The sequence below is a fragment of the Lepisosteus oculatus genome, chromosome 22 (genome assembly GCF_040954835.1).
Source record: "Lepisosteus oculatus isolate fLepOcu1 chromosome 22, fLepOcu1.hap2, whole genome shotgun sequence".
Classification (NCBI taxonomy): Eukaryota; Metazoa; Chordata; class Actinopteri; order Semionotiformes; family Lepisosteidae; genus Lepisosteus; species Lepisosteus oculatus.
This window is the reverse complement of record NC_090717.1, coordinates 3399551-3419593: the sequence shown is the minus strand read 5'-3', so window position 1 is coordinate 3419593 and position 20043 is coordinate 3399551. Positions and strand designations below refer to the sequence as shown.

The window sequence follows — 20043 nt, the reverse complement described above, 5'->3', positions numbered from 1 at the left end:
GGATTTTTTTGGCGTGTATGATGTGTAAAATATTTACATACAGCATCATTATGTTAAAATGAGCCTTAGTGCCTGGATTATACAACGTTAAACAAAAGGCACAAGATGGACCAGATGAACAGAAATATTTGTGATTGCGAGCTTGGACTAGCACATCATTCACTGCACTGTGTTATGTAAAGGTCTCATCTTGACACAGCACGGGCGTGGAGGGACACAGAATAAATAGGAAATCCAATCAAATGTTAAAAGGCAGGGGAAGTGTGAATGATGGAATAATCCTCTCAGCTGCTCATTTTCGCGCCTCAAAAGTAGTTTTGCGACGCGCTGTCCTTGGGCTGCTTTTCAGCCAGGGCTTCTGGGGGCTGAACTCAGGCTTGCTCTCTGGAGCCGAGAAGCAGAGGCAGTGACAGTGTTAGCTCCTTTCCCCCCGGCCTGGAAACAGCTGCAGCTTCTAAGCCTGCAGAAAATTAAGGCAGATGAATCAATTTGGCCTGTGGCCCTAAAGTGCATTTTGCGATGCTCCAGCCTGCGCGGGGGATAATGAGCCGATAGATTGAGTCGGTGCGCTGCGGCTCGGAGGTGGCACGCCACTGCGCCGCCGCGCCTCCCGGCAGTAGCAGTCCGTCTGGCTGGGTTAATGGGGGTGAGGGTCCTCTGCACAGGACACTTTTCAGAACAAATTAGAGGAAGAATTTGTATCCTTTTGGCCTGCCCCCTACCTCTCCCGCTGCCTCCCCCAGAAACGGCGGGGCTCGGAGACGAGCCAAATGTGACAAATGGCAGTGTGTTTTACCGTAATGAGGACTGACGTCGCGATGATTCGAAAGCACAGCCGTGGAAAGCCAAGCGCAGCTCCGCGGATTGCAGGGGGTAGGGGGGAGAGGTGAATATTCCTTGCTAATCCAAGGTTGAAGTCGTCTGAACTCTCTTGGGTTGAACGCAAAGGGGACCGGGGACTGTATAGACTGGAGCGTTCCTGAAAGAGCTTACTTTCAAGGTGAAGGAGATGAGAAGATCACTAAATCACCTCCCGCCGCATTTACTAGCTATGAGGCTTTGGACTTATCAGCGCCGGGAGAGGGGAGTCAGCTCAGTGCAATGAATTCTGATATTTCTTAGCAGCCTGTCAGATGTATCTGTGTTTTCCAGAGGCTACGGTCTCATGCTAAATCGAGCAGTTCAGTGCAAATGAGCAGGACCCAGGTCAGTGTGCAACTTGGGGGAAATTAAGAAGCTAGAGGGCTCTTTGAAGATAATTAAAGAGCACAGAGCAGGGCCCCTGGAGAGCATAGACGCGTTCATAGACACGTTCAATACAGAGACTAATGGACCTAATTTCCTCCGCATTATTCATGTAAAACACAGACGTTGCTTGTGTATTTATATTTCCGTCGGCTTTAAATGAACCAGATTTGTGAATGCTCAAGCTTAACCTGGTTAACCTCAACTTGTGTCAAGCATTCCAATTCCTTGCAATAAAAAGGGCATTTATCCACTGAGTTCCAGAGCGAGCAGAACTTAAACCAATTCTGTAAATAAACAGTTTGTTCTGCCGGCCAGTGCATGCCAATATAGAAGAGAACAGAGGTGAGGTTAGGAGTTTTGTTTCAGTCAGCAGCTAGTACAAAGGCCTTTAGAGGACACGCTGTGTTGTTTGAATTGAGTGCAATAGCTGTGTCCTCCGTGCTGGAGAAAAAAAACAAGGAGCAGATCTAATCAAAACCCAATTTACACAGTGCCTGGATTTATCTTCGATCTTAATCACACTTAAGTTGTGCCAGGTGCCAATTTCTGTCAACTGCGATGAAATTCTGTCTCACTGTTGAGTTCAATTTAGCCCGTCTTTGAGAACAATAGGTTAGAAAATACACACTTCTAACAGACCACATTATCGAGCTGGATGGTTAATTAGACCTCAGCTTTTAATCAATAATTTCCCTGATTGCTGGGTTAGATACATAACAGCGTGGCACTGGGGATAATACATGCTATTGTTTTTTTTTTTTAGTTTTTCAAAGCAGATGCTCATCTTCGTTGAGGAAGAAACCTTTTTTTAAAAAAAGAAATTACACATTTCTTCCACCTCCCTCCTCTGTCTTCTTTTTAATTTTCCGAAGTTACTTTTCTGTGACACACATAACAGGACTCACTAGCCAGCCAGTGCAACAGAGAAGAAATGAAACTCCCTGCTTGCTCTTCTTCTGTTTCTTGAAGCCTTTTGTGGATGGCCTGACTGCCAGAACATTCTGGTCTGCCATGGCTTCAGTGCAGTTTGTGCTGCGCAACTGCATCTCATTGCTTGCCTGAGCCAACCGTTATAGAAAGCTCATTTGTTTGTCCAATCAGCAGGTCCCTGACTGTGGCTGGAGTAATAGTGGAAAACCGTGTCCATTTGGCTCACTGCTTGCTGGCAGAAGGGCAGGAGAAAAAATCTCCAGCTCTTCAGGACCAGGTGGCAACGTACAGGACCTGTCAAATCGGCTTATGACCCTTTTAATTCAGCTCAGCCAGGGGCTGTGGCAGAGAGCGCAGTCCATAATTGATATTTACTGTGAAAGGTTAATTGTAGCAGCAATCTGCTTAATTTACAGTCTTGATAGGGTCTTTCGTGTTGTCATGTAGCACCAAGAGGGACTAATCTACATGCCGCTTTAAAGATAGATTGTACCCTTGAGCTCTACCACTGCTGTCACCTGTCAATGGAAAGCAAATTCAGAGGACACTTCCGTGCATCATGCATGCCAGGGTGCCTGATAAAAGGCACACTGCTTAGCTATGTGCAGAATAGAGCTCATTCAGATGCATACTTTGCTTTCTTTTGGGGTTTTTGAATCTCTGAACATCGCTGGTAAGATTCAAATCCTGCAAGAGTTCCGTAGTCTATTATGCTGTTGGTCTCCTGAAGTGTTATCACTGCTGCCGTGACATGGTGGACATTAAAGGCTTAATTTGCAGCTGAAATAAAATGATGGGTCTTACATTTGCTGCATGCAAAGCTTAAATACAAATGTTTTCACCAGGCAGGTTGTTTGTGCCCCATCAGCACTCTCTCATGTCTTCTGTCGGTTCTCATCTCTACATACCAGCCTGGCTATACAGCTGGGGTTTTCCAAACTGAAACACAAATATTGATTAAGCCTGTTTTGGACCTCAGTGAAAAGTGATGTTGGAATCAGTCATGTCTTAAAGTAAATCCCTTATACAAGAGAAACAAAATGCCGGCAAGGGAAATATGACAAAGTCTGATTGTAATAGTACGACGGGTATTAGGTGAGATGACACAGAGTCTTCTCCCGGGACCCTGGTAACATCCTGTCTCCTGCTGTGTGCTTGGCAGATGAAGGGATTGCTGGCCCGCGCTGGCAGAAAGAGTGACGATGAAGCACTGCCAGAGATGGACGGACCCCAGCGGAGCAACTCCAAAGACCACCTGAGTGAGGTGAGATCACTGCCTGCCTGTCCTACGTTACTCTCTTGATATCGAGGCAGGATCCACCCAAAAATCCAGTCTTTCAGTCCATAGTGTTTTCTGAGTTCTTTCTGTAATTACTTTAGGAGAATTCTTAATTTATCTTAAGAATTTGCTGGATCATCTTCAGCATCTGAAAAAGAGTATTTTCCCGAGCATAATGTGTGTTTGATCACAGGAGTATGATGTGTCTTTTTCTTCCTAAAAAACATTTTTGCAAGTCAGATGACGTCGCTGCCTTTTTAAGCAACTGGAAGGGGGTTTTGAAGCAGGTCAAGTGACTTGTTCAATGGAGCGTTCAGTTTTCAAACTTTTCTGAAAAACTTGGCTGAAAAAAAGTTGGCTGAAAGGGCCAGTTCCTTGAGGCATCACCTTCATGCCTTTCACACCTGTAATCGAAGCCAGGTTACCCCCCTGCAGCCTAATGGAAGCTGCACTCTGCTGTCCTAAGAAGAAAAAAATGAATGACGGAAGCCATTGCGCAGAAATCAGGAATGTCTCGCATGCTGTGACGTTTCAGAGTTCTGCCCAGCAGATGTGATGGCGCGAGGTGCGCGCGAGATTAAGAACATCCAGGCATTATTTTTGCCATCAGTTTTTCTTTCAGGTCTGTCGTTTTATATGATAGGCACCAGGACCTTAAGCACCTCTCCGACAAAGCCCGGACAAAGTAAATTATTTGGCAGTGCCCCGGAAACGAACAGCAGGGGAAATTCAGGTCAGAAAGAAGATGCAGTCAGACAACTGGCAGAGTGCCTTGACTGTAGCCCATGGCATCATCACTCAAGGGAGCATTCAGATTCCAAACTCATAAACACAAAGTGGGGAACAGAATATTAATAATGCTGTAGGTTAGATTAAGTTCAAATCAATGAATGGCAAAAAACAAAGTAATTTAGAGTACATGCTAATCTTTTTGAGATTGCTCTTTTTCTCACCATGCTAATCTACTTTTCTGTCCAATGTCGTGGTCACCTAACACTTTGCAGATGATATCAGACCCCCCCACACACATGATCTGGAAATAGAGGAGTCACTACTGGTCACTCTCACTACCAGCTGGTGTCTGTCCACATTTTAACCGACTTGGATCATTTTTGTAGTGGGAGTTGTTGGCAGTACAGTGTGGGTTGGAGTACTGAAAAAAAACAGTAGAAATGAGTTACAGAGAGGCAGGAGGAATCAGATATACTCCCAAGTGACTAGTTTTAAGATTTAGTGAAACAAATGTAAAATGTGCTTCATGACTTAATGTCTGTCACTGAGGCCTTTCCGAACCTTCTGAAATTCAATCAGACAGTTAATTTAGCTCCAGAATAAAACGAAAACGGCTCTGCTTCTGTGTGGGAAGTGGGAGGGAAAAAAAGACATTTAATGAACATATTAAATGTGGTGTTTAAGCTATCCGGCTGTTTCCAAAGTAAAGCGGAGCGAAAAAGAAACATTTCTCAGTCTCCTTCCCCCTCTCTCTCCCTACACGTCTTTCTCATTCTCTCCTCCTGCCACCTCTCTGTGAATCTGTTTAAAAGCTTCAGTTTTTTAATGAAAAAGTCAGGAGAAAATAAAAGCCGGTTTTGGCAGATAAAAGGGAGATGCTGGTAGACAGTTCTGACAAGGGAATGCGACAGAAACAAAAAAAAAACAAGAAACATTTTGAAAATTGCATGCTGTAATCGCTGACGGTGTTAGATGTGGCATGTCTCTCTAATCTCCTGCCAAATCAATAGTGTAGGAAGCAGGGAGCTGTAGCCATGCCATCTCTCCCTATCTATCTGTCTGTACTCTAAACTCTGGCTGTGTCTCTGCTCATCAGTCTGTCTGCTTCTATCTGTCCATAGCGCTGTCTTTTCCCTGCTTTAGTTGGCACTGCTTCCTGAACTCACCGTCTTAAAAATAGCCTTTTCCTGGTTCAGGTATATGTGGAGGAAAGTCAAAGCCTAAACAAAAGAATGCTGCAGTACTTGGGAATTGTCTTTTAAAGAGCCTGGGCAGTTATGCTGTACCTTCTGTGTGCTTTCTCTGTGACTGTCAAGTGTTTTGTGCCCCAGAACCTAGCCATGAGCATTGTTTACAGGCCCTGGATATAGCTGAGATTGGACTCGTGTCTGCTGGAGGCAAAGCCATTAGAACATGACTTGAGTTGTGATGCCTGCGGTATCGAGCAAACAGTGGGGTGTTTATGACCAACCTTCCATTTCAGGCCCCAACCATTATTTTGCTTGTTTTTCACAGGAATGCAGGCAGAAATCACAGTCATGGTGCTTTCTTTTTGTCTGCAGAAAACAGGAGAGATCAGACCAAAGCGCCTGAAGAAAAGCCTGCCTTTGTTTATGTTTCCGGTTAAGCTACTTATTTATTTACTTGACTAGGTAACTCTACCACTAATTCAGCAGTGCTCCAGAGTCAATCCACCCAGGGATTAAGAATCCTTAACAGGATTTTGTGTGCATCTGCGAGAGAGTGTGCGCGTAAATCTGTGTGCGCACGCCATGGGGGGTGGGGGGGGTGGGCAGGATCGAACAATTTTATCGCCCCCACCCACTCCCACACTCTCTACACGTCTTTGCTTTCTGCCACGTCTTCTGAAACTCAAGACAGAACTGCCCCGAGTCCTCATTGGTCCTTTTCAACCCCTGTGTCTCAAAACCAATAGTCAGGCCCTTCAAAAATAAAACAGGCCTGCCCCTCCCTGCTGTTCAACACTGCTTCAAGAAAATTGGATGTGTGGTGGTGGGGGGGAGCTGTAAATAGAAGAGGATTACGGGGCGGATAAAGCGACATTTCTTTTCTCCTCAGCTGTTTAGTTAACCCTAAAAAACAGTCTGGATCACCCCCACCACCCCCCTGCAACCCCTTCTCCTCTGTCATCTCTTTAGGGTGGGTTCCTGAAGCCTTTTGAAGTCCTAAGCGCTGTAGAAATCTATAGAGAGCCATGTATAATAGCTTTTAAGAGAAAGTGTTTAGCTGTTTCCTGACCCCTTGGCTTACAGACTGCTGCCGTTTAAATGGATTCTCTCTTTTCCGTCACCCGCACTAAATCGAATGGATTGTCCCTCATTATCATTTAAATAAGCCTCTTTTTCTCCTACAAATGCTCTGGCTTGAATGAGCTCGAGGAGCTCTGCTAATTCCACACATTCCCCGTCTCCCGCCCCACTCTCCCTGCTCCCCGATGGAAATTCAAAGGGGCGCCTCTCAAGGGGACGGAATATCTCCGCCACCCTTGTTCCTCCTCCCTGTCTTTCTTTCTCTCTTTCTCTGTGGAGTGTGAAAGGGGTGGGGCGGGGGGAGGAGGGGAGCAGGTCGACTGGGAATAGTCTCCAACTCGTAAAGAACAAGCAGGCTAGTTGGAGTCCGGCGCCCTCCCTGACTTCTTCCACGGCTGTGGCACCTGTGCGGAGGGGCGTCGCCGCACTGGCAAGGGTTAAACCGTGGCAGAGGAGCTGGCAGTAGAGGATTGGATTTTAGGCTGTGCTGAAATTGGTCTAGCAGAAAAACATGCCTCCTGAGACTGCAGTGGAAATTGGAAATCGAAATGGGGGAATAACGAGGGAAACAAAAGTGCAGGAGAGGAGCGATTTAGAGATTTGTATTCTGGTAGAGCTCTGAATGACAAAAGTACAACTCTCTGTTTCAGACTAGACCCCATGCCAAGTTTAGTAAGAGAAAGTTGAACGCTTTCTGCAGAGCGTATTTGTATAAGTTTAGTCAGATGATGCTTTTAACAAAAGTGACTTGCGTTTCTTCCCATTTGTACAGCAGGGTGTTTTACAGAAGTACTCTAAATGAAACGCTTTGCTCAAGGGTATAATAGTAGTGTCCCATCTGAGATTTGATCCTGCAGCTTTCTAGGTATGGATCCTTAGCTCTCGTCACTGCTCTAGACTATTTGTGACTTGTCCAGGAGAATTACTGGTTCAGTACAGTACATGCTTATTTGTACATACTGATTATATTATTACATACTATAGACTGCAAACACTTTAAAACAACGAGTTGCAATGAGACAAAACAGAGAAATAATGGCAAAAAAGCTGTGCTAGTGTCTGTGTTCTGAGGTGGACTGTTTCAGACTCTTGAGACTGAAATAACCTTTTTGTGCACGTCTGTTGGCTTGGTTAACACCCAAGACAAAAGTCCATACTGTGTGTTTGCAAAAGACTGCTCTTGGTCAGCTTCCCGAAATAGAAGAAGCAAAAGAAAGGCTCCACGTGATTTTTGGTTTCACATTTAATATCGATTTGTTTCTGCTTCTTGGGAAAAACGATTTAATGTTTCATCATTAAGAACTGCTTCTTAGCCGATTGCAGCACTGCTTACTGATATCACAAACAATGAATATGTTGTTGGAAGAAAGCTAGTAGTTAAGTATAACTCAAGCACAAGACCCTTGTCATTTTGGATCCTGTTTAGTGCTCTTACTCAAATCTTGATTGCAAAGCACAAAATATGAAGGAGTCAGAATTGCATCTTATGAGAGCTACAAAGAGAGAAAGGTGAGGTAGTTTGATGTCTGAGGACACTGACAGATCTCGTGGTTTCACCAGGTGATGCATGAAGGCAGTGAATCACCTCAAGTCGGGATGAGCCTCTTCCACCTCACCAAGATAATCAGAGACTCCAGTTGAGCAGTTGGAAGCTGAGGACAGATGTCAAGTTACCATCTGTCAGAGATGTTTATGTTGGTATTGCAATGAGATAAAGATTTAAAAAAAGATCATTAACATGAAAGCACAGCACAGGGCCTCAGGTCTTGTGCACATGGACTGTTAAGTTCTGAAAGGTCACTGTTTTTCTCTCTTCTCTTTCCTCCTAGAGCTCTACCTTCTCATTGTCAGGACGGGGCTATTCGGTGAGTACTGTTTGTACACTCTTGTGGCCTTGCAGTTTCAAGAGGAAAATAAAGGCAGGATTTCTATTTTTGCATCTTCATTTTTTAATCAGGGGAATCAGGCTAATGATTTTTTTTAAAGCAGACTCAAGTTGTTGCGCATCCTTTCTGATAGTTTACAAACTAGATTTTGTCTTTTCATTGTTTGTTTCTGTGCTTTTGTTGGCTGGTAACGGCACTGTTGTGCAGAAGCGATTCCAAACAAAAGGTATTAAGAAGCCATGAAATGAACATCGTCAGTCTGCAAGGGGCTCTCGTGTTTTAACACTTTGTCCGATGAGGTTTTCTGTTTAATATTTGTGCCTGCTGGAATGTTAGAGAGAATTTACTTTGAACTTAAATTCTGTCACCAGGTGAAGGTCCTGCACTGTAAGACAAAGACCTTGAACTGATTGTTTTCTTACTGTGTTGTATTATTTCATGTTATGAAAGCTGTTAACTCTCTCTGGTAGGTTCTTATACTCCCCTTTGCAGCTAATTCCTAAAGTGAAGGTTAACTCCAGTCATTGCATTCACAGCACTTATAAGTAGTAACGATCAGGCACAGGTGCTGGTTTTTCCCTGGCACTGAGACGGAGCGAATTTAAAAAACTTGAGTTCTTTTCAATGACTTAGTTTTACTGCGCATTTCAATTTTTTGTGCTCTTGTCTTAAGATGATGAAAAAACACAATAGTCATCCTTTCAGACTTGTGCTATCAGTCCTTTTAAACCCCCCTTGTTACTTTGTAATGCAAATAATTCTTTGCATTGATGTAGTGCCTTTATACACACGCATGTGACCCCCTTCCTCAACCACAGGGTAGGTGTGGAGTTGATAAATTATTTGAGCAACTGATATAAGGAGGGAAGTGATGTGGTCTGGATTGTGCAAGCCCAAAGCAGAATGTAACTCCCCCTACTCTTTCGCGAAATGTCATAGAATCTTCAATGACCATGAGATCAGGACATTGGTGTAGCACCTCTATAACAATAGCTTGGAAATTCTTGTGCGGACAGAAGAGCACGGTGTATATCTTTTACATTATTTCCAGAAGCATTTCCAGTCTCTCCTAGTGGTGCTAACCAGACCCAGCCTTGCTTAACTTCTGATATCATCCAAGATCAATCCAGTAGATTATAACGCTGCTGTCTGTGTTAATATGCGGTCATTAAATGTTCAAGGACACGGGCTCTGTAGGTATGTCGATTCTTCAGCAGAGTTAGATTACCTGCCAGGCTTTGGCCCTGCTGAGACATACAGTATATTTCAGCTCTATTCACATGATGACTGAAAGGCTTTGTGAATCAGAGCGATCTGCAAGGTGGCAGAGATTGTACAGCCTGGCTCCGGGGAGCAGCTGACTGACTCACTGCAGGCAGTTTACAGCCTGCTCAGCCCTGACATGTGGGCAGGCTTCACTTGGGGCCCTGTGCTAGCTTTCTGCAGGGCGGAAAGGGGCCGCCTGCCATCATTGTGTTACCAACCAGAGAGGGGAAGAAGCAGAGATGAAGCAAGATAGAGACAGCAAGCGAGAGTTCAAGCAGGAAATCGCAAGTTCACAAGCTTCTACCTCCTTATCTCGGCGCTCTATCTGTGGTCTAGCCCTCTGGTGCCCTTGCGGCCAGATTCTGGTTCCATCTCCGAGATGCGCTCGCTTTGCTTCGTGTGGAGCTTATCTCCTGCGCTCTGGGCGCTGCGGTGAGGCTGAGAGGCCCAGGGGTTTGTCTCAGTGAGGTTTCAGAGGTGTGCAGCAACAGGAAGAGGGGGCAGACGTGTGAAGCGGTAGAGATAGGAGTGAGCAGGTTATCTGATGGTGAGCCCCCCAGTCTGATTATAATCTCCAGCTCCGTTTCTGAGAAGACATCAAGCCAAAAGCTTTCATTTCTCACTAAGATACTAAATGGCAAAAAAAATCAACTGCTTAATTTTACTTTTCTTTTTCCAAAGGTGGCAGACCTTAGCTGTATCAATGCTCCAGTCACATGTCTCTTGAATACCTACAAAGGCTGTTGCAGTCAAAAATTTAAATTAGCACCTGCAGTAAGCCTAGAAATCTATTAGATTTGCTTTTTTTTGCCTGCGATTCCTTCAGTGAAGCTTTTTTTTTTGTATGTCAATGACAGCAGGCAGAGATTACAGCCCCAGTGAAAAGAAAGTAAACAGGTGCCCATCTTTTTACATATTACATTCTAGGAAAGAATCCTTTCAAAAAGGATTGTTGGATAAAATAATCGTCATGATTATTTTATTCCCAATTACATTTCTGATTGATGGTATTTAATCCTAACAGTTTGAAACTGCCAGTAATACAGTAGTTGTTTAATTAGTTTACTAGCTTTCATGTGGCGGATCACACTTAATGGAAATTTAATTGAAACCTATGGTTTAAAACATTGCAAAACAGTGTCGAATTTAAAACAGACTTGGGGCTTTCTGAACAGTAAAGTTATTGAACTTTTTGTCTTGTAGAATTCTCATATCATTAGTCACGGATTGCTGTAAATTTCTGAATTATTTAAAAACTGAAATCAAAGAGGGGGTGAATACTATATCCATTATGGAAGTATGTTGTAAGTTTAGAAATGTATGTTTGAGATGTTAATTATAGATTGATGCATTAACAGTATCACATGTTTGTTCTGTATTCTTGATCCTATCCATGCTCCTGCACAACATATTGCCTTCATAGGCTACTTTTGGAAACATGACCCAGGTGATAAAAGGAGCAGTTGGATGAATTTTTCAGGTTGAAGGCTGAGCAGTAGAGCTGGCACGCTTACAAAATGTCTTAATTCAGCACTTTACTCAGATGTAACTTCCTGTGTGCATGTGTGATCATAAAACAGCCTTATCGCAGCCCACTCAAGATTGCTGCCTATCTTCCAGGAGGCAGGAGCTTCTATGGGATCAGCCCATTAGGGGTTATTAAGACTTCAGACAGTGTCTGTTTTGAAAAGTAGTGCTTTGTAATATTGGCAGGGGATGAACAACCAAATTCAAGTGTTCCCCTCCGTTTGACTTAGTGCAACACACTAACAAAGCATGAAATAATCCCTAAGCCTTATTTGCATTAAATGACATGCTTGTTTTTGTTTATTTGTATGATACAATGCAATGTGCACACTGCCTTTGCAAAGTATCTCATGGCCTTGTGCTAGTCTTTTCCATATATACCTTATTTGTTCATGCCTGCCCTTAAAAAAGTTCACAGGGGATTGCCACAGTGTAAGCTTAGGAAAATAGTAAACTTCAGTAAAACAAATCAAAACAAAAGTCGTAATAAAGCGTAGTGAAATCATGGTTAATGTATTGAGTTATGGCAAGAGTGTGAGACGGTTTTGGAATATGTAAATGTACAATCATCTCACCAGGTGAATTAAAGGTGAACTGTAGATACTGTAGGCCATATTGTACAAAAGTAAGTGGAATTTCACCAGAACACCAGGGTTAACACTCTTGCTAGCAGTGCCATGGCATTTTTCATTTTTAATTACTAAAATAGTTAGGACTGGATGGTGGCACTTCAAACACTACAGTGTCCACTCTTACCATGCTGAGACTTTGGTAAGGAAACTGTGATCCAGAAGGAAGAATCCTACTTGCTGGTCCAGCAACACTAGTTACAGCAGCAAGCCAGTTTTCCTTAGAAGCCTTCCTTTCTAACCCTGCCACACTTGTGAGAGCTCAGCCTAGAAGGTGGTTATGCTGCTGTCATTCTGTGATTGCATCTCTCCGGAGGCAGTGTCTTAGCCCATATTTTGGTATGACATTAGTGGCTCATTTTATTGTTGAGATGTGCAGAGTGCCGGCTGATTTATCTTTCTCCATGGAATTCGGAATAAATGGGAAGCCCTCTGTGCTTCTACGGATAGCCCTAAATACTGAAATGTCAAAATATCTCAGCTATCTGAAGCACAATCTCTTCTGCAGGCTTTAAACTGAACAGAAAGCGCGACTGTTTTCAATAAACAGCTCTTTTTGCAGAGATGAAGAGATTGTATGCTCTGCGGTTAACATCACTGAAGGCTGCAAAAAGCACTGTGATAAGGAAGAAACCCACCTTGAATCTTGGTTTTAATTTTTTTATCTTTTAGCCTAAGTTTCTGTTTATGAAGAGACTGGAACCTTCACAAATGCAGTTTTTTCTCTTGGCTTCTCATTATGAGTTTTTTTTGTAGTTCTCCTTCAGGTTTGTGTGAATCTATATACCACATTGCTTTTGTTTTGCAAGCTTTGATTGAAGCTATTTAAGAGAAAATCAACAAGTCGAATCAATTTTAGTCACCATATTTTTTCGGGTAGAGAGGGTACACAAAACACTTTCTTATTTCTTACGGCTTTCCCTGTGGACAGTTTTACAGTATGTTTAGTTGTTTAAAATTCTTTTCATATGGGCTGTATTTATATACAGTTGTATAGTACTATATCACTTATTTTGGTCACGTGATGCGATCAGATTCATTGGAGAAAGCAATGATGCTTGGAATGGTCAGTGGAACAAGAAGACGAGGCCGCTGTGAAGAAGACAAAGAACGCTGTGGCTCGACGCCATCAAAACAGACACTGGCTTAGGTATAGAACAGCTGAAAGGGAAAGTCCAAGACCGGAAAGCGTGGCGAGAGATGGCCTAGAATTGCCGAGAGTCGGATCCGACTGACTGGATAACATCATCATCATCATAGTACTATATAAACTTAGTTTTAAAAATCCACTTTGTAATAGCAAGATATACACAGTAGAAAATGACTCCTGTGAAAATTATTGAAAATCCATAGAGGTAGTTTTATTGAGGAAATGACCTAGATATTTGAAATAAATCTTCTTTTTTGAAGTTTAATGATAAGGAATCCTCTTCAGTAAAAAAATATAATCTTTATTAAAAAAAGAGTCATACAGTTTTCAGTGCTAGGCACGAAAATGTGTATTAGCTCTGTAGTTTGTCTTCCGAAGTGTGGACATCTAAACTAGGCTCCTTCGTTTGCTCTTATACCCAACTCTTCCCATATCACTTGACATTCAGGTCTCATTTTTTCTTCTTTTCCTTATAACGTTTTTTGCTGGTTTGCAGGTGTCCACGTACCACTGGCCTTGCACACAGTGCAAATTAGTAAAAGAAACCAATAGCCCAGCATGACATAGTTAAAGTACTGACATTGCCAGCCTTTCCACAGGGGCCGTTTGTGTCAGAAGCACACCATGAGGGCTGTCCGGGTTGAAAAACCTATTTGTTTATCCCTGTGTGCGGGCCTGCTACAGAGCAGAGGCCTGCTGCTCGCCTCACACTAGGGACTCGGGCTGTTGCCGCTAGCAACAGATAAAAATTGCTGTTAACCACAGCAGGGCCCACAACACATCAATCATGTGGTCCAGATAAAGGCTTCAGGCTTTTGGGGCCTATTGAATGGCGGTTTTAAAATAATTTCCAGTGACTGCACACCCTATGGTTTAGGCCAGAATAATGCAGTGAAGGAAACTTTATTTTCACTTGAAATGCTTTGATTTTTGTTTTTAAAGGGGAATGCATATAAATCCATTAACACAAAGGGGATAGTGGAAGAATCCATTTGGATAAAAGGGCGACATGGTGAATTAGAAGAGGCCATAGCTTAAAAAAAACATCTGCTTTGTCCAGTCTAACAAAGTCTAACAAAGTTAATTCCTAATTGCTGTTAGCACTTAGCTTTCCAGTTTCATTTCGGTTTCTGATATCTCTGAACGTAATGTACTGCGCATATTTCCCTTGCTTTATTTTAGGCTTGATATTTAAAATTTCAGGGAGGATGCTATCTGCAGAGGTATTTGAAGTATTGCTTGATCCTACGTTGAATCTGAATAACAACTCTGCAGCGTTCTTTATTATGCCATAAACTGTGATTGGGTGCCTTTTTCGATCCAGATAGACTTGCATCTTTTAAATCCAAGAAATGAAAAACATTCACAAAAATGGTGTTTGTGGGCTCCCTGTCCACATGGATTTTCAACAGGTAATTGACTTTCCTAACACCTCCCCCATATGTGAAAGGGTGGCTAGGCTACTTCAGACTCTTGGTTCAAGGGGACTTTATGCTTGGGGTGGAGGTGGTCATGTTCCCCAGTGTATAAACATTATTGACTATGTGGACAGTGGAGAAAGAGATCCGGGGGGGTTCACTGGGCCTAATAGCTCAATCTCAGAACTGTTCTCTTATCAAGCTTGTGGAGTGATTTACCAGTGTGCTCGGCATGGACTGAGACTGAATGGTCTCATTCAGCCCTGCCTTGCTCCCTATCACCCCTCACATTCCCTGGATTGGTGGAGCAGACTAGGGCCTTCCAGCAAACTGACCGGTATATTTGCCTATGCAAAGAGTCCGTGATGCTCAGTGCATTTCACTTTCCTTTTTAACCCGGCTGCATTTGTTCTGTCGCCCACTGTTTCAGAGGAATGCAAATGACTACATACTTTGTGTCTGTGGATTTTACTATGAACGCTTGAACTAAAGACACTTGGATCTTCTTCCTTGAACAATGGCTTCTTTTTATTTATCTTTACTATTGTGTCTTGGGAACAATACAAAAGTTACTGTATCCAAAAGGATACAAGTGATAACTGCTTTTATGTTCCATTCTGGATGATCTCCTGAATTTACACAGTGTTGCCACAAGTACTGTATTCATGTGAACAGAGGCTTCATATCAACACCTTGGAGAGGCAAATGCTTTCAAGATCATTGATCTACCTTTTTGTTTCTCAAGACCTACGCTTGTCATACTGTGAAGATTATATACATATAAATGAGAATATGAAATTAAACATGTATGAGACAAACAAGTGGAGAGCTTTATTCTTAAGTTTAATATACAGTAGGAGAGCTTTTATCAGAGCTGTTCTTAACTTCAGGATATCTGCAAGTTCTATTAAATTTTGTTCTATTTTTTATGGCCCATTATAAAGCTCACTTAGTATAATTAAATTGCTGTGCTAGATACCATTGTCCATTAAATCCCTGTATAAGCACTTAATCAAAAAATAATGTAGTTCATCTGTATCAAGGGGCTCGATATTTGTTTCATTGTGACTGTGAGAAATGAAGAGCATGCGTTGTTGTTTTTGCCTTCTTTGAAAGAACAAGAAGCTTTAGCGGATGTGTGGAAGAATTTATGTTAAAAAGAAAACAGTCGGCGAACCTGAAGTTGCATTAAAACCTTGTTAAGCTGGTGTTCCATCTTGCATTAGAAAGACAGCAAGGAGAGGCAGTGTTGATATGAACTGATGTAACCCGACTTCCTTTGCCTTAGTGCTGTCGGGCATGGTTTCATCTGCTACAGACTTTTAACAGGGAACTTAATAGCATGTACAGCTCAATAAAATAAAAAAGCCTGGCTTTACGGCTTCATGGAAGAGTAGTATTTTTGTATTAAAAATGGCGCCACTTGATCTTGCCTGCGGCTTTTTTCTTTGCCTTTTCCTTGGCTCAGTGTCTTCTGCAACCTGATTATACAGTGCAGGGAGTGCAATAAATCACATGGATTTATTACATCGCCGCTTATTAATTCAACACCACGCATTTAAGACGAGACCGTGGTGTTTAAAGGCACAGACTCCTATAGCGAATGTGTACCACACTGTCCCTCTCGGAGCACAATGCCAGCCGAATGATTCTGAGTGGCTAACCTCCAAGGAAGTCTCTGATTAGGAAAGACTGCATTTCAGCAGGGATTCTCAGTCCTGACTCATTAAACTCCTCCTTTGTACGATAAGGTGGTCCTACTCTCTTTGAAAGAGGCATTAAGATTTTATGCATGAAAAAAAATCTTTGAAGGTATAATTGATATTTAATCCATGTTCAAGATAAACCCTTTAAGCCTGTTTGGCTGAAATGTTATAATGAGCATTTTTTTGCAGAAACATGAACCACTTGCTAAGGTGTTACTAACGTTAGGTATAATTCATGACCCATGGCTAACCTCTACATTATTACAAGTACAATACATAACCCACAGGTTGCTAGAGGCACTGAGTAGGCTTTTTTTTTTTGCTTAGACAAAAGACCTGCGGGCCTTATTTAAGCCCAAGAGCCTCCACTGAGGTATAAACAAAGCCTGAAATTCAGTAGAGCCTGAGGCTGTCAGGAGTTTTACATTGAAAACAAAATGTTTCTTTTATTCCCCTGGTGAATTCGGAGATTTTATTTCTGGGTGGGAAGTGTAAAAAAACAACAACATTTTTTAAGGCAATTACCACTATAGGGATTCATCTGTGATGTCATTTTTTCTTTTGCTCCCACTCCCCTCACCTGTTCGAAGTTTTGTACGATTTTTCCATTCTGGTGAAACCGAGCAAAGTGGTACAGTAGATTCAGAAAAAAACACCCCTGTCGGCTTGAAAGCACGGTGACAAGGCTCCAAGACTTTGATGGCGGATCTGTTACGTGACTTTCCCAAACGATAAGTGAAGGAAAATAAAAAAAAAAGTTGCGAAACATCAGGTTTTTCCAGACTGAATCTGTATTCATTTGTGATTCTTTGAAGAAGCTCATGAAAGCCTACAGAGTTCTCCCCAATGTGCATTCACAAAGTAACTAAGTAGGTCATGTTTTGCCTATCATTGCCTAACGACTCACAAAACGTCTTTGTCAGCATGTAATTTCTTCAGTCTAGGTTTTGCACCTTGGAGCCTAGCTCCCAGGCCTCCTGTTTAAATGCTGTCGTTTATTTTCTTTTATTTTTTTCCCCGATAATAGACATGCAGTATCCCCCGCCCACCTCCATCTGTCTTCCTTTAAGTACTGCAGGTAAGGTAGCAGATTACAGAAAGAGCTTTGTAATTATCCTGCCAGGTGATACTGTTCTATTTACGAGGAAAGTAACTGTTAATGACAGCATTGTGCCCTCTCCAGGGGCCCCTGAGAGAGACTACACAGCCGAGAAGCAAGGGAGGAGCCCAATGTCTTTATCAAAGCTAGGTTCCCCCCCCGTGTTAAGCATCAGTATTGAGCTGCGGTTTTTACATGATAGCTCATAAGCCACAGCGCTCCCTGTTACAGCGTCCTGCTGTGGTTAGTAAGTCAGGCTATTAAAGGTGTTGAGCAGGTACAACCTATTTCCTGTTATGTGAGAACATTTCTGAAACGAGAGAAAAAAAAAAGAGCTGTGAACTGGTGTGCATTTGACAGTCTGTCTTGACAGGCCAGTGGTTTATTAGTGTTGTTTTTTCACACTTTTTTTTTATGAATCTTACCTGACTCGCATTATTTTGCTTGTGGTTTGCACAGAACCGTGCATTCAGGCGGTTTGGAAATTGATATCGGCCCACCTGGCTCCAAGGGTGGGTTTTGCTTGCGATTCAGATTGCGATTCTGTACGTGCCTTCACCCACGCAGCGGAGATCTTTTAGATTGTAAGAAGGTTTGTGTTTAGATTAGGAGGCATAACTGGATTCCTGTTTCCACCATTTACCAGTTGCATGACCCCGTGTGTAAATTAGCATCCTCAGTCACATTTTTGGTTTTGAGGGATTCGCTGTTGTAGCTAACTGTAATAAAACTAGTTTTTGCTCCTGTTATTGAGTTCCCTGGGGGAAAACAAAAACAACTTTTGTGGTGGAATAAACTAAACTTCCCTCTATGCATTTTTCTTCACTTGTTATGACAGACCCTGCTAAATGGTGTTGTTTTTCAAGTTGAGGAGGAGTGTTTGTCAGGGGTTCTCAGAAGGCACTCGTGTCAGCACAGCCACCTGTTTCAGAATTTCCGTTTTTGAAGCTGCAGATCGGGGCGGGGGAGAGCCGTGTCTTGTCTTTCTGTTTAAGGTCACACTAGACGCGCTTGATCAGTCTAGAATCGGTCTTAATGAATTGGACCGTTCTTGTGTAGTTACGTAGCATAAAGCTGCTAAAATCAGTGTCATTTCTTAACTAAACTCAACATGCAGAGAAACATGAACTTTTGAGTATCACAACTTTGATTGTTTTCTGGGGATTTATAGAAAGATGGAAAGATAATTAGTAGGGTAGGTATATGACAGTTACATGGACCAGCCCTGTATTTCTGTGGTCAACTCAGAAAACATCAGTCCTTTTTCTAAGTAATATACTGTATAGCTTGATGGCAGAACTGATTTTCCAATTTAGAGCTATTTCTATTTGTGAATTGGATTGTTCTATGAATGTCTTGTTTAAGAAGAACCTTGTGACCCTCTCAGTTCACAGCTCTGGTTTAACTGAACCAGGGTTAACTTCCTCGTTTGATCAGTGCTGTTCTTTCATGTGTCAGAACAAACTGTTGGAAGAGATATAAATTATCATTTAAATTTGGAAATCATCTTTTCTTTGGCAGAGTGATTTTCTGCTGACTTCCCCAAGGCCTAAGTAGTGATCATTGCTATTTGTGCTCTCTAATAGATGCATAAGTAATTCAGATTCGTAGCGATGCAGTTAATAAAATTCTGAATGTGTTTTCTGAAAACCTGCATCTTATTGTCGGAGATTCTAATGAAAAAACTATCTTCAGGGAAGCTTAGAAACTACCCTTAGTTTCCTGGCAATGATATTAGTGAGACACCCCAGGATCCCTAGGTATGGGAAGACTTGAGTTCTGCTTATGCTTTTTAGAATTGCTGAGTACATGTCCTGAGGCCCCCGCATTTGCATCGCAGCTGCAAATGAGATGCATGGCCCAGTGCTTGGACCCATTTTGAAAGGAGGATTAGATGAACCCTTCTCCCTCACGGCAACAGGCCTTGCTGTGACTGCCTGCCCGGAGACAAGCTGATCTGCTCGCTGTTCTCTTCCGGAGACAGTGGTGGGGTCTTAGGCCTGGCACTGGCTTAATCTTAGCTGCCAGATGGACCGTGCATTTGCTTTCGTCTCCCTTGGTGGAAAGGGCAGAAAAGAACTAATGGTTTTTGTTTTCATTTACATTGCAAGTTATTACATTTTAATGTAACACCTCTGGGACCTAGAAGCACTAAATGGCTGTTCTTGAATAATCGACACTAACTGCTAGCAAATGCTGGGGAGAAATGAAATTAGCGAGCACAGCAATTTGGCACAGTGATTATTGGCTCCTTCGAGGCCGTTCCTGATGATTTAAGAATGCTAACATTTAAGCAAGTCAGATCTCATTACTCTTCAAGGTTAAATCGAGCAGCTTCAGAGAGAAGCAGCACTGAGATGGGAAATGAGTTCTTAAGGTTTTTATAATAGAGTGCTGCTCTTGTCCCAGAACTTAGTGATCAACTTCATAAAGGGTGACAGCGCGGATCAGACATCAATGAGAGGCAGTGACACTTTTAAACCAACTTTAATTAAATCATTGACAGTCCATTTTATAAGGACGGCTTTAATATCTGCTTTGCCGAAAAGCGCCCCATCTTAATTTTTTCTCGCCGCCAAGATGATCTCAATCGGGTCATCGAAGGGTCAACTGCACACCGTCGGTGGATTAAGGCAGCCAAGCTCCTGCTGTTCTTAGAGAAGTATGAAGAAAATGTTCGCCTTCAAGGAGCTTGGAAGAAGGTATTTTACAGCACTATGCAGTGCTTAGTTACTTGTTAGGTTGATCTGTGTCCTTGTTCTGTGTTGTTGGATAGCTGTATGTTAATGAATAAGCAAACAAACAAAGAGCTGTGTCTTTTTTATATTTATGTGGAGAGAGATTCCCTTAGTGCTGTTTTAGAGTAGTGCAATCTATGTACAGTAATAATGTACCGTACTCTC

The 20043-nt window shown here is 42.5% G+C and overlaps 1 protein-coding gene across 10 annotated transcripts in view; it reads left to right on the top strand.

The window, feature by feature from the left end:
- fbrsl1 (fibrosin-like 1) overlaps positions 1-20043 on the top strand; it is a 300036-nt gene that overhangs the window by 107399 nt on the left and 172594 nt on the right. For 9 of the 10 annotated variants that reach the window (XM_069182315.1, XM_069182314.1, XM_069182318.1 and 6 more), the window contains exons 3-4: positions 3341-3442; positions 8289-8324. In XM_069182315.1, the coding sequence (XP_069038416.1) occupies positions 3341-3442; positions 8289-8324 (138 nt within the window). The remainder of the gene's footprint in view (positions 1-3340; positions 3443-8288; positions 8325-20043) is intronic. The other variant, XM_069182320.1, reaches the window with a different exon arrangement.